Raw genomic sequence first — 14200 nt, 5'->3', positions numbered from 1 at the left:
ACTGGTGAAGGATCATCTGGGCAGTGGGAAACTGGCTGCATTCATGAGTCGTCTATTCCTAGACTTTCTAACGTTTGGGGTTTTGGAAGGTGTAGAATTTTTATAAGGAAAATGTGATGGGTGTTAGCTGGATTCCACTGAAATAAACCTTCACTCTGAGTTCTATGGTAATTATGCTTTTGGGATCGCTACAAATTGTTTAGGTTTGCTCCTTGTCTAACAATAATTTGCTATACTGTCTCTCCCTACTCCCCATCCTAACAAGGCCCTTCAAAGTCAATAATAAAATTAACAAGACAGTGAAGAGCTGGGTCTGCATGGCTTTGTGTGTGAAAAAGCTTAGCTAACCGTTCTGCAAGCAGCAGGAAATCATATTTAGAAAAACTAACCACATGACTGGATGGTCTCTATTTAAAAAAAAACCATATGACTTTGCAGTTCTGAGAAGGTCTCATGTGTTGGTAGATGAACCCACTGTGAACTGCCTTCCCCCTTACAAAAGGGTGTATATTTTGCTGACTGAAATGCACGCGCCATGGCTTGTTAGGAGTGTTAGTGATGATAATGTAGTATTCAGGCCTGTATATTTGCCTGAGATAGAATTTTGGGTCTTGTTTGCCCATTTGACTTTTGATATTTTTATATTCTTACTAATATGTGTGAACAAAGAACAAGACGCTGTGTGTTACATCTGCCCACAAGCAGATGGGGCGAGAAGAGATAAGAAATAGAGCTAAAGTGTTGCTAGGTAAAGTGGGAGTTTAATATACGAGCGCACACTTGAAGGACAGTCCTGCCTCCACTCCTCTCCTGAGATAAGGTCAAGCAACCAGTCTGGGGGGGCGAGGAGGATGTGGGGAAGGTATAAGAAACGCTAAAAGCCAAAGAAATGCCTGTCCCTGACTGAAGCACAACCTCACTCCTTAACACCACTCCCATCGGATACAAAAGAGGTGGTACTGAAGCCCCTGGACCCAAGACCCTCCAAAATGGAACATGACCATATATTGTAAGGGGTGGGACCAAGGGCATGCAGTACAGGTATAATTATGTCTGCTAAGGAAGGGAAAGGGGACCGTGAAGGCTCTGCAGCATATAGAGCTATGGACATGCTTGCTTGATTAACCCCAATAAATATTGCATTGCCTGCACTTTGGATTTCTGGTCTTCTGCTTTCTGTCTGTGTGACAAGAACCAGGGGAGGGCGAAGGGAAAGCCCTTAACATGGCTATTATGTGCATCACTGAGCACGTAATTGTGTAACTATTTTTAATAAGCTGAGTTTATGTTTGGATCTATTTGCATGGAAAATTTTTTGGTGTAAAAGAGGAACAGAGTGTGAGCCATTGGGTTCTTATTCTGTTATTCGTATGGGTCTGGGTGTGGGATATGTGGGGGTGGGAATTGGCTTCGTTTTTTATTTAGGTAAATATTTGTAACTTAGAAAATACTAAGAAATGAAACCCCTAGAAAAAAATCTATTTTATTCACTACCTGGGCTGCCACCAAATCACCCATTCACCTACAGGTACTATTTTAGTGGTTCGAGGTAATTTAGCCACCATGCCAGAACAGACCTAGCTTTCTCCTGAGCAGAGGCTCTCAGCTACAATAAATTGTTTCAAATTATTTATAGATTACTATTTACTAGAGTCTGAGCAGAGGTCACACAACTCATCAGCACTTGGGAGCATATGCTGGACTCTTACAAACTCCCAGCAGTGGAAGGCCGGTGCTTAATAGCCTTTGTTTTAATCTAGTGCTGTCCGAAAATTATTTCCCATTTACCTTCTCTTATCTGACAGCAATCTCTGAAATTAGTAGAAACATCAAGAGCATAGGTTACATTCAGTAATGTCATTTATAAAAGGAACTAAGAGAAACATTTTCCTCTCTGTTGAGAATGTACATTTTTAGCTGCGATAGGCATTACTAGAATTGCAACGCAGAAGTGAGTTGAGTTGTCTTTTTCTCAGTGGATCATATGATTAGAGACTCTGCACAAAGGCTGTTTACACCACTCTGGCAGTGTAAGTGTCCTTAAATGTACCTTGTGGCCCCTTTACACAGGTCAAGCTGTGTAAAGTAGCATTAGGATAAATGAAAATCAGACCTGTCTTATAATGTGAACAATCACTATAAAGATCATATTCTTTGCACTAGGAATGACAGCATAGTGGATCACAAGCTAAATATGAGTCAACAAAAAAAAAGTTGCAAAAAAAGTGAATATCATTTTGGGATGTACTAGCAAGAGTGTTGAAAGCAAGACACGAGAAGTAATTCTTCTGCTCTACTCTGCACTGATTAGGCCTCAACTGTATTGTGTCCAGTTCTGGGAGCCACATTTCAGGAAAGATGTGGACAAATTGGAGAAAGTCCAGCGAAGAGCAACAAAAATGATTAAAGGTCTAGAAAACATGACCTATGAGGGAAGGCTGAAAAAATTGGGTTTGTTTAGTCTGGAGAAGAGAAGACTGAGAGGGGACATGATAACAGTTTTCAAGTACATAAAAGGTTGTTACGGGAGGAGGGAGAAAAATTGTTCTTCTTAACCTCTGAGGATAGGACAAGAAGCAATGGGCTTAAATTACAGCAAGGATGGTTTAGGTTGGACATTAGGAAAATCTTCCTAACTGTCAGAGTGGTTAAGCACTGGAATAAATTGCTTAGGGAGGTGGTGGAATCTCCATCACTGGGGATTTTTAAGAGCAGGTTGGACAAACACCTGTCAGGGATGGTCTAGATAATACTTAGTCTTGCCTTGAGTGCAGGGGATTGGACTAGATGACCTCTCGAGGTCCCTTCCAGTCCTATGATTCAAGTTGAATTTAAAACTCGACTACATAAAGTAGGAGTAGGATGCTCAGATTGTCACAGCGATATGGTTGTCATAAAAGTGTAGATTAGATTAGACTGGATTACTGTAGATGCATAGGCTAGGTTATCCAGGTATTACATAAGAGAGAGCCTGGCCCTGCTGAAATGGACAAGATGTCATAACAAGTCTTTTCCACTCTAGCGTCTATACAGTATATTTTGAATTTCTGTCTCTAAATAAAAGCTTGGTGTTAAACAAAAAAATATTGCAGGAGAGAGGAGTTAATGCTGGTCAATTAGTAGAAGTAACCCAGGTAACACCAAGACTTCCATCTCCATCTGGATTAGATTCAGATTCCTCTAAAGTGGAAGGATTAGTTTATTAGTCCAAACTTCCAGCACGGAATAGCTAAACCAAGGTCTGTCCTCAGGCTTGCAGAATTTAAACTCAGGTCCTGTCTGCTCTATATGAACACTGATGATTCCATGGGACTTTTTGTAACAGTAGGTTAACCGTGACACCTTTCACCAAAAATTCCCTTGCCCAACTACTGTGCAGAATGCTGTGCACAAGCTGTGGGCCCAAGTCCTGCAGACTTTAGACAAAACTTCCAGGGAAGTCAATGGGAGTTACGTCTGTAACGACTAAGGACAGCTCTGTAGTAATAACTAGAGTCTGAAAGCCAAGGGGCGTGAGCCTTTCTGTGAATCAGGGCTAAGTTTGGAGTGAATCCAAGTAGATTATGGTTGTGGTTTCATTACACGGGATACTTGTAGATTTTGCATGATTTCACCATGATACTTTTGTGTTTTGAGGTTGTTCGAACATGAAGACACAAAGCGAGGCTCTAGGATTGTGAAAGGCTGAAAACAAGGTTTGCCAAACCTTTGTGATCTAAACCCATCGAGTTCCCCCAAGCTCCAGAAGTAACACTACTGGAAGGTGTACAACTTGGGACTTTACTGTACAAAAGTGTAGCAGAGCTTTTAGAGATGGGAACACAGTGTGTGAACATCCTATCCCTAAACACTGGGGAAGTTTGGATCTGGTCTCAGACCTGAACCTGAATCTTGTGACTGGGCCTCTTTGCATAATGGTCTGAATTCCAAACTCTGGGGAAGTTTGAATTTAAATCTGGGCCAGAACTTCACAATGTGGGCCAATCTCGAATTCATTCTCAATGACAGTATTCTCCCCTTTGCCATCCCATCTTCATCTTTTAAAAGGAAGAAGAATAATGTTTGCATTTCTAAGGCCAGGTGTTGCTCTTTGTGCTACTGGTGTGAATCACTGATGTCAATGGAGTTACCCTGACAACAAAAACTTGCCCCTTGCTCTGCAATTGAAGCTGTGCAGAGAAGGAAAGGAGAAAGATCATTTAAGAATTGATTACTTTGCATGCTCTTAGATATAACATTAGTTCACACAGGAAGCTTGCATTTATAGACCAAGCTGTCCTTCCTTCTGTCTTATGCATGCCCTCAAGTCAAATATAGAAGCACCACCACAAGAGAGGGCAAAAACCAGTTCAGGCCACGTGTTACCCCCAGCCATGCATGAACCAATCCCTCTATGAACTCAATGAGTCCAACTTACCTACTGACACAGTAGAATGCTACCAGTTTGAAGATGTCCTCAAACACTAGAACAGATCCTTCCAGGTACAGTACTGATGAGAAAAAAGAAAAGCATTCAGCAACTGCTCTCATTGAGCCCTATGGCGGAAAAGTCGGATGGGTTTGACTCTCACTCATCTGAGGGTAAGTGTTTTCCTAGCCAACATTTAGATTAGTACAAATGGCAGAGAACTGGCTTCAGATGGCATATTGTAAAAAGATTTTTCAGGGAAGCAGAGGAGGGATAATGACCCAGCATAACTTAATATTAGTTAATTTAGAGGAAGTCAATATATTATGATAATAGAAATAGTGGGATGAAAAAATAGATCACAGCCAAACACACTTTGTTCTAGTTAAATCTGTCACTGACAGATGGAAGTTTTGGAACATACATGTGGCTGTTCTCATTTGCATGTTTCTCTCCCCACATCTACATGTGTGTTTGTCTGGATGGGAAAAGCATTTTGAAGTTAAAAATGCAAATAATTATTTTTCTGCTGTATGTGTGTGTCATAGGGTTGCCAGGAGTCTGGTTTTTGACTGGAACACCTGGTCAAAAAGGGACCCTGTCGACACTTACCTCAGGCAGCTTCCGATCTGCAGTGCAGAGGGGCTAAGGCAGGCTCTCTGCCTGTCCTGGGTCCGCGTGGCTCCTGGAAGCAGCTGTCAAGTCCAGCTCTTAAGTGCAGGGGCGGCCAGCTGGCTCTGCGCGGTACGTGCTGCCTGTGCCCACAGGTGCCAGCGGCCAATGGGAGCTGTGGAGCTGGCGCTCGGGGCTGCAGGGACATGCCGGCCACTTCCAGAAGCCATGTGGAGCCAGGGCAGGCTGAACCCCCTCCCACGTCCCAACCCCCTGCCCCAGGTCAGAACCTCCTCCTGGACCCCGGACCCTACGCCTCCTCCTGCACCCTAACTCCCTGCCCCAGCCCTGTGCCCCCTCCTATACCCAAACTCCCTCCTGGAGCCCACACTCTGCACCCCGTCCTGCACCCCAACCCCCTGCCCCAGCCCAGTGAAAGTGAGTGAGGGTGGGGGAGAGAGAATGACAGAGGAAGGGGGGATGGAGCAAGTGGGGGACAGGGCCTCAGGGAAGGGGAAGAGCAGGGGCGGAGCAAGCGTGTTCAGTTTTGTGCGATTAGAAAGTTGGCAAACCTAGCGTGTCAGTATATTTTCCCCTCTTGTATGTACCTTTCTCTATGTATTTTACAGTGGGAGAGATTTGTTTTTAATGATAAAAGAAAGTATAAAATTTTGTTGCAAAGATTCTTTAAGGCTTTCTCCATCATAGAAATATATACTAGAGTGTTTTGCAGTAATAGTGCAAAATACTTACATTATTGTAGAGGTTTTGGCCATTACCATGTAACAATACAAACGATAATGGCCAAAACCTCTGTATCAACTATATATATTTATATCCATCTTGAGCTACGAGTAAATGCTCTGGCCACTGCATAGGTGCTAGAACTAGGGGTGCCAGGGTGCAGCTGCACCCCCGGCTTGAAGTGGTTTCTATCATACACAGGGTTTACAGGGGGTTCAATGGTTCTCAGCACCCCCACTATACATAGATTAATGCTACAATCTTACAAATACTGTGTGTGAGTGAGAGAGAGAGAGATGGAATTTTAACATACTACACAGGACCCATAGCATATAGTGATAATTTAAAATAGATTATTATATTATAGGATGTCAATGCACCCCAGATTATTGAATTTTAGAGGTTTAATAGTGAGCTTTTGATTCAGATAATTCAGTACAATTTGGTACATAACACATTGAATACAGTTCAGACAGGACAGCATAATCAATTTTAGAACAGTCTTAGATGGCAATCTTTTGTTTGATTGTCTGCTTCAGAATTTCCTTCCATAATAGCAAAGCGGCACATTGAGCACCAATGTATTTATAACAGCCCAGCAGTAGAGAAATATTGCCACATTTACCATAGCATCACCTACTAAAAGTATTTAGAATGAATCTTCCTTTTCCTTTCTACTATGAATAGCAGTATATTACAGTGCATGCAGGATTATGCAGATTTGGAATGCCTTGGCTAATATTGAATAGAAGGTAAAATTTCCATTTGGGGATTCTCTAATTTCAAGTGACATTCTAACTAGTTGCTCCCTGCCTGTCCTTGCATGTTGTTATTCTGCAAGACAATGGAACACCTACACAGTATGTCATTTTTTAATTAAACTACTTGGGCTTCATTCTCCTTTTATGTGCACTAGTGTAAATCAAGAATAATTCCACTAAAAGTAATGGGTGGAATCCTGGGCCCTTTGAAATCAATGGGAGTTTTGCTATTGGTTTCAATAGGGGCCAGGATTTCACTCAATGGGGTTAGATTGGTGTTAAACCTGTGTAAGCGAGATCAGATTCAGGTGTCTTCACCCTACGTGGAGGTTCATGGTTACCAGAATTGCAATAGGTACCATGGGTGCAATGGTTCAATGTACTGAATGCATTTGTAACTATCATTTCTCTTAGAGATGTCCAAATTGAAACACAGACCTCAAAATCCATTTTCCACTCCCTGAATTTCTGGGGGGATATTCTTAAGTTTTAGGATACAGCGAAAATCATTCAAAAAACCCCAAGCTGTATGATTAACATATTTAATCTGAAATTCTGCCATGGCTCACCTATATAGATTCATCTTGAGGGAGCTATGGAAAAGAAAACAGGCTAGGGGTGAAATCCCTACCCTATTGAAGTCAATGGGACTTTAGCCATTGACTTCAGTTGCGGCCTGGATTTCACCCTGGATCTTCAGCTGCGGACAAGATACAGTCAGGACTTGTCTCCACAGGGAGTCAGTTTATGGTACTGGGTGTAACTCTACAGCGCACTAGCCTGCCATGCACTAACAAGCTACGTGGACCCTGCTGTCATCCACTAAAAGTTCCCTAGTGCTTTCTGACGTACTCCCATTTCAAACTGTAGTACATCAAAGTGCACTGCTTTGTGTGCATGCTAGCAGGGTCCACACAGCCAGTTACTGTGTAGTGAGGCTGTTGTTGTACTTTCACACCCTGATTTGCTGTGGAGAGAAGCCCTTAGTGCAGCAGACGTGGAGACACTTCTGATCTTGGAGCTGGCCACAGTCTGGTCTGGTCCCTGGCATAATCTAAAAGAGCATCAGGGTTACTCTAAATTATATCCTCTCCAAGGGCCATTCTGGCAGTCAGGGAATCGCTGGGTTTATGGACACCTTTCTCCCTGGGAGGGGGTGGCACAGAGCCATTACACTAATTACACCATGCAAGGATTACCAGAGAACCCTTAGGGAGCTGGTTAAATCCAGCCCAGCTGTTTGTTCAGTATTAGCTGAGTCTTCACTAGGAGGGTGAGTCAGTATTGCTATATTGCTATAGCTATACCAGCAAATCCCATCCAGTGTGGACAAGGCTGTAGACATTTAAAATGACCTAACCAGTGTCTGTTGGTACAAGAAGGGAGCCCACTGTTTAAACTTTGACCCTTAGTTCTTATGCTGTATAGTTAACACAGAATAAAAATGTATGGGATTTGCAGTTTGATTTTTTTTAAATGTACTAAACACCAGTTTTTCTCTCTCATTTTGTGAACAATGTAGTTCTCTGGTTCTAACACACAGCATAATGAAACACTTTACAGAGAGAATCAATTGTAAGCTAAATAGAAAAGGGAAATTTTCGGTGAGATTTTGAAGGAAGCAATTTGATATATTGAAGGGAGGGTTCAAGAACTGGAATGAAGCCACTCAAGTGAAAAGCCAAACTTTCCAACTGTATATAGGAGGTTAGAATCTGCTTTGAAAGGGTAGAGGAGTCAATCAAAAGAGTGATGTTTCTAGCTTAAAGGGCCACCCTCCCAGCATACTGCCTCACAGCATGAAGGAAATTCTTGACGTTAAGGTACTGGAATGGGAATCAGAAATTCTAAATTCTATTCCCAGCTCAGTCACCGACTTCTTGGGCAAATCACTTAAATTCTATGTGCCTCAGTTTCCTCATTTTACTCCATGCAATGTAAGTACCTAGTGTAGACTTGTGTGAGTCTTAATTCATTAATATTTGTTAAGCTCTTTGAAATCATCAAAGCAAGCACTGTACAAATGCAAAGTATTATATATAATATGTTCCAATTCAGTCACTAAGACAAGGGCACAGATGAGGGGTGCTGATTAAAAGTAGCAGTTTTAGAAACACTGAATCCTTTGGGTTATGTTTAAGGCAGTTTGCAGATCAGTGTAAGGCAGCATTATCCTAGAACTACATGTCTTGCCTCCATCTATAATGATTAAACAGAGATTTTGCATCACTTTTCCTGCAAATGAAAATCAAGCAAAAAAAGCCAGAGTGGGGATTAAAGAACAGAGCAGTGTGGCCATCTTTCCAGCAGGTGTTTCCCACAATCCTATTGGTTTAAAGCCTAGCGTAAAAATGAGGAAAATCTTTTTTTAAATTCTTCATGGAGAAATCCAGTTGACAGAAAAGAAAAATAGCCACTGATAAGCAATAGTATGTTTACATTGAAGCCACATAGAAAGCAAATTTGTCACCTCAGAAAAAATGTATGCACAAGGGTTTCAGGTTTAAAATGGGAAGCACATTAAAGAGACGTTAAACACAGTTCAAGTATAAATGGTGAGATTTTATGCTCCCCATGCATTTTCATACTATACTGAACCTGAAGGAGAGCTTCTGAGAGACTACAACTTCCTGCTATCATTTTTAACAATATCCCACTCAGCTGTTTGTTGCCTAAGCTTCCATTCTATGCACACAGCTCAGCTGAATCTTCTGAATGGGAACCCCTTAAAATTACCAGAATTTCCAGCGTTGGGAATGTGGGAATAGCAGAGAACCTATGCCCACCACAACCAGTCTGACGAAAGGTGGAAATCAGTCTGTGGTACCGAACTACACATCAACTGAAAAGTGACCTGCTTCCAGGATCGCTCAAACATGGCTTATGGGATAGAAAATAATACTTTCCACTTATAACACACCTTACATGTGAGGCCCTCAAAGTTTGACAACACTAACTTAGCCTGACAACAGCCCTGGAGCTAGTAAGCGTTATTATTACAGATGGAGAAAATGAGGCAAAGACGTTCAGTGGCTTGCCCACACCGATCCCATAGCAGAATTAGGGACAGTCTCTCAGGTTTTGTTGACACTGACAGCAGCATATAGGGTATGTGTAGCTACACATCACAGTAAGAAGCAGGCTGGGTCCACACTATGGTGTGTTGTTATATGTGGCAGTAAAAGACTCCAGCAGGGGGAAGGTAGGGGGGAAAGGCTCCGGCAGTTCCCTGCAGAGGGGAAAGGCTGCTGCAGTGGGGAGCTGCTGGAGCCTTTCCCTGCTGTCCTCCCTGCCAGAGCCTTTTCTCTGCTGCTGGAGACCTTCCCTGCTAAAAAGAGCTGGGGGAAGCACTGGTTAGGCACGTACACACCCAAAGGTTCTGGCCTGTCTTTACTCTCCTAAGCAGTGCCCAGCATCTCCACTGCTACGGCTACAGCGTACGTGCTCTCTACACCACTATAAGTGTTCACATAGCCTCAATCACCTACTCTGTCCACTGACCACACTCCCTCCCTTTAGACAATTGAGCTCTTCGTCCCAGGCAGCAGTGTACGGGTAGCTCACTTGTTCATGATAACGAGGAGCACTTTTAGCAACACAGGAATGGCCAAATCAGACTTGCATTCCAATTAATCCAATCTCTTGTCTCTGACAATGGCCAGTACCAGTAATTCAGAGCATGGTGCAGGAAACTCCTTAATGGGATAAGCTTATCATTGGGGAATTTATACCTCCAGTTAAGCAGTTGGCATCTGCTTATAATCTGACATATGAGGATAAATATCCCTTGTAAATTTCTATCCTGACAGTGAAAATGTAGGTGTTATTATTCATATGAATGGCTATTCCTTTTTTTGAATCTTGCTGAGCTTTTGGCTTTTCCATGGTCCAGCTATCAGGCTTTCTGCTACCTCCACTCACTGCCCCCTGCCTCTCTCTGTGTGTCGGATCCCTTCCACCCAGATGCCACTTCCTTTTCCAGTTCACTAAGTATGTCTACACTACGAAATTAGGTTGAATTTATAGAAGTCGGTTTTGTAGAAAGCGTTTTTATACAGTCGATTGTGCGTGTCCCCACACAAATGCTCTAAGTGCATGTAGTCGGCGGAGTGAAAAAAAAGGGAAGGAGGAGGATCCTGGGAACTACAGGCCAGTCAGCCTCACCTCAGTCCCCAGAAAAATCATGGAGCAGGTCCTCAAGGAATCAATCCTGAAGCACTTAGAGGAGAGGAAAGTGATCAGGAACAGCCAGCATGGATTCACCAAGGGAAGGTCATGCCTGACTAATCTAATCGCCTTCTATGATGAGATTACTGGTTCTGTGGATGAAGGGAAAGCAGTGGATGTATTGTTTCTTGACTTTAGCAAAGCTTTTGACACGGTCTCCCACAGTATTCTTGTCAGCAAGTTAAAGAAGTATGGGCTGGATGAATGCACTATACGGTGGGTAGAAAGTTGGCTAGATTGTCGGGCTCAACGGGTAGTGATCAATGGCTCCATGTCTAGATGGTAGCCGGTATCAAGTGGAGTGCCCCAAGGGTCGGTCCTGGGGCCAGTTTTGTTCAATATCTTCATAAATGATCTGGAGGATGGTGTGGATTGCACTCTCAGCAAATTTGCGGATGATACTAAACTAGGAGGAGTGGTAGATACGGTGGCAGGTAGGGATAGGATACAGAGGGACCTAGACAAATTGGAGGATTGGGCCAAAAGAAATCTGATGAGGTTCAACAAGGATAAGTGCAGGGTCCTGCACTTACGACGGAAGAATCCAATGCACTGCTACAGACTGGGGACCGAATGGCTAGGCAGCAGTTCTGCGGAAAAGGACCTAGGGGTGACAGTGGACGAGACGCTGGATATGAGTCAACAGTGTGCCATTGTTGCCAAGAAGGCCAATGGCATTTTGGGATGTATAAGTAGGGGCATAGCCAGCAGATCGAGGGACGTGATCGTTCCCCTCTATTCGACATTGGTGAGGCCTCATCTGGAGTACTGTGTCCAGTTTTGGGCTCCACACTACAAGAAGGATGTGGAAAAATTGGAGAGAGTCCAGCGAAGGGCAACTAAAATGATTAGGGGTCTGGAACACATGACTTATGAGGAGAGGCTGAGGGAACTGGGATTGTTTAGTCTGCAGAAGAGAAGAATGAGGGGGGATTTGATAGCTGCTTTCAACTACCTGAGAGGTGGTTCCAAAGAGGATGGTTCTAGACTATTCTCAGTGGTAGAAGAGGACAGGACAAGGAGTAATGGTCTCAAGTTGCAGTGGGGGAGGTTTAGGTTGGATATTAGGAAAAACTTTTTCACTAGGAGGGTGGTGAAACACTGGAATGTGTTACCTAGGGAGGTGGTAGAATCTCCTTCCTTAGAAGTTTTTAAGGTCAGGCTTGACAAAGCCCTTGCTGGGATGATTTAATTGGGGATTAGTCCTGCTTTGAGCAGGGGGTTGGACTAGATGACCTCCTGAGGTCCCTTCCAACCCTGATATTCTATGATTCTATGATTCCCCACCCTCACACATTTTCACTGAGTTGGGGCAAGGGTGCGGAAGGAGGTGAGGGCTCCGGCTGGGGATGCGAGTTCTTGCGTGGGGCCGGGGATGAGGGGTGCGGGGTGCAGAAGGTGGTTCTGGGCTGGGGCCGAGGGGTTCGGAGTATGGGATGGGGCTTTGGGCTGGGGCAGAGGGTTCAGGTGTGGGAGGGATGAGGGCTCTGGGCTGGGGGTGCGGGCTCCGGGGTGTCGCCAGAAATGAGGGGTTTGGAGTATGGGAGGAGGCTCTGGGCTGGGGCAGGATGTTGGTGTGCGGGGGTGTGTGTGTGTGTGTGTGTGTGTGTGTGTGTGTGTGTGAGGGCTCCAGCTGGGGTTGTGGGCTCTGGGATGGGGCTGGGGATGAGGGGGTTGGGGTGTAGGAGCGAGTGCAGGGTTCAGGATCTGGGAGGGAGTTTGTGTGTGGGACGGGGCTCAGGGCTGGGTCAGAGGGTTGGGGTGTGGGAGGGGGTGAGGACTCCAGCTAGGGGTACTTCCAGCTAGGTAGACTCTGGGGTGGGGCCAGGGATGAGAGGTTTGGGGTGCAGGAGGGGATGTGAGCTCTGGTCAGTGCTTACCTTAGGCGGCTCCCAGAAGTGGCCAGCATGTCCCTGGGGCCCCTAGGCAGAGGGGCCCAGCAGCTCTGCACAATGTCTGCACCTGCAGACCCCACCCCTATTGGCCCTGGTTCCTGGCCAATGGGAGCTGTGAGTCAGTACTCGGGGCACGTGGAACCTCCCTGGCTGCCCCTGCACTTAGGGGCTGCAGGGACGTGCCAGCTGCTTCCGGGAGCCATATGGAGCCCGAGAGCCTGTCTTAGCCCCCCTGCACCACCGACCAGACTTTTAACAGTCCAGTCAGCAGTACTGTCCAGAGCCACCAGGGTCCCCTTTTGATTGGGCATTCTTCTGGTTGAAAACTGGACACATGGCAACCCTAACCTGAGGGTTTGGGACTTTTTTTTTTTTAAATGGAAGCTGAGATTTCATGTAATTTATTGATTCCATCAGCTGGTGCTTTAAGAAAAAGACACAACAAGACTCATGATAAAATTGCAAGAACTGGCAATACTTCTAGACAAATATTCACATTACAAAGATCATTAGCACAAGTTGCTACTCAGTGATTAAATTAGTACTGTGTGAAACAGGACTACAATAATGTACTCTAGGGAACTTTTAGTGCATGTTTGCAGGGCTCACACTGGCCAGTTATTGCGCAACACCCTAGTGCACACTAGAATTTATGCCCCTCTGGTGCAGACTAATACACTATGTGGACAAGCCCTAGGGAGTGAATGGGCCCTGGAGACTGAAGTATCCCCTCACTCTTACCAGGGGCCTGTCTTTTTCAGAGTGTCAGGAGGTCAGTCTCCAGGGCTGTTATAGATGCCAGAACAACACTTAGGGTTGCCAACTTTCTAATCGCACAAATCTAAACATCCCTGCCACACCCGTGTCCCGCCCCTTCCCTGAGGTCCCACCCCATCCCATCTCTTCTCTGAGGCCCTGCCCCTGCTCGCTCCATCCCCCTTCCCTCCGTCGCTCGCTCTCCCCCACCCACCCTCACTCACTTTCACTGGGGCAGGGGGTTGGGGTGCAGGGGGTGTGAGGGTTCCAGCTGGGGGTGTGGCATGCAGAAAGAGGCTCCAGGCTGCCCATGTGTCTAGGAGCTGCAGGGACCTGGTGGCTGCTTCCGAGAGCTGCACGGAGCCAGGGCAGGTAGGGAGCCTGCCTTAGCCCCAGGCCCCTGCTACTCTGCTGACCGGATTTTAATGGCTTGCTCAGCGGTGCCAACTGGAGCCACCAGGGTCCCTTTTCAAACAGGCATTCCAGTCACAAACCGGACGCCTGGCAACCCTAACACCACTATATGCACTAGACAAAAATGTAAACAAGTAAATGAGAGGGATCTGCCATTGATTACCATGGTGACATTTAGTTTTTCTACTGCTGCAAACAAAGCACAGCAGACAATTCCACTAGAAGTGGCTTGTGGAAATTTGAGCCACTGCAGAACATCTAACAACAATGTACATATTATTTATTTCAATTCATATTAGTCTGCTCTCTCTTCCCCTGCTCAGTGCCCACTCTGAACCCTGGCACACCCCGTGCAAGGTCAGGAGAAAGGGAGACTCAGCGTC

At 45.1% G+C, this 14200-nt stretch overlaps 1 protein-coding gene across 1 annotated transcript in view; it reads right to left on the bottom strand.

Moving 5' to 3' along the window:
* The window catches only part of RIN3 (Ras and Rab interactor 3), a 108246-nt gene that overhangs the window by 43780 nt on the left and 50266 nt on the right, over positions 1 to 14200 (bottom strand). Inside the window, exon 4 of the mRNA XM_048853345.2 lies at positions 4418 to 4490. Coding sequence (XP_048709302.1) covers positions 4418 to 4490 — 73 coding nt within the window. The remainder of the gene's footprint in view (positions 1 to 4417; positions 4491 to 14200) is intronic.

This window comes from Caretta caretta, chromosome 6 (assembly GCF_965140235.1).
Source record: "Caretta caretta isolate rCarCar2 chromosome 6, rCarCar1.hap1, whole genome shotgun sequence".
NCBI lineage: Eukaryota > Metazoa > Chordata > Testudines > Cheloniidae > Caretta > Caretta caretta.
The sequence above is the reverse complement of the archived record's forward strand: the minus strand, read 5'-3'. Positions and strand labels throughout refer to the sequence as shown.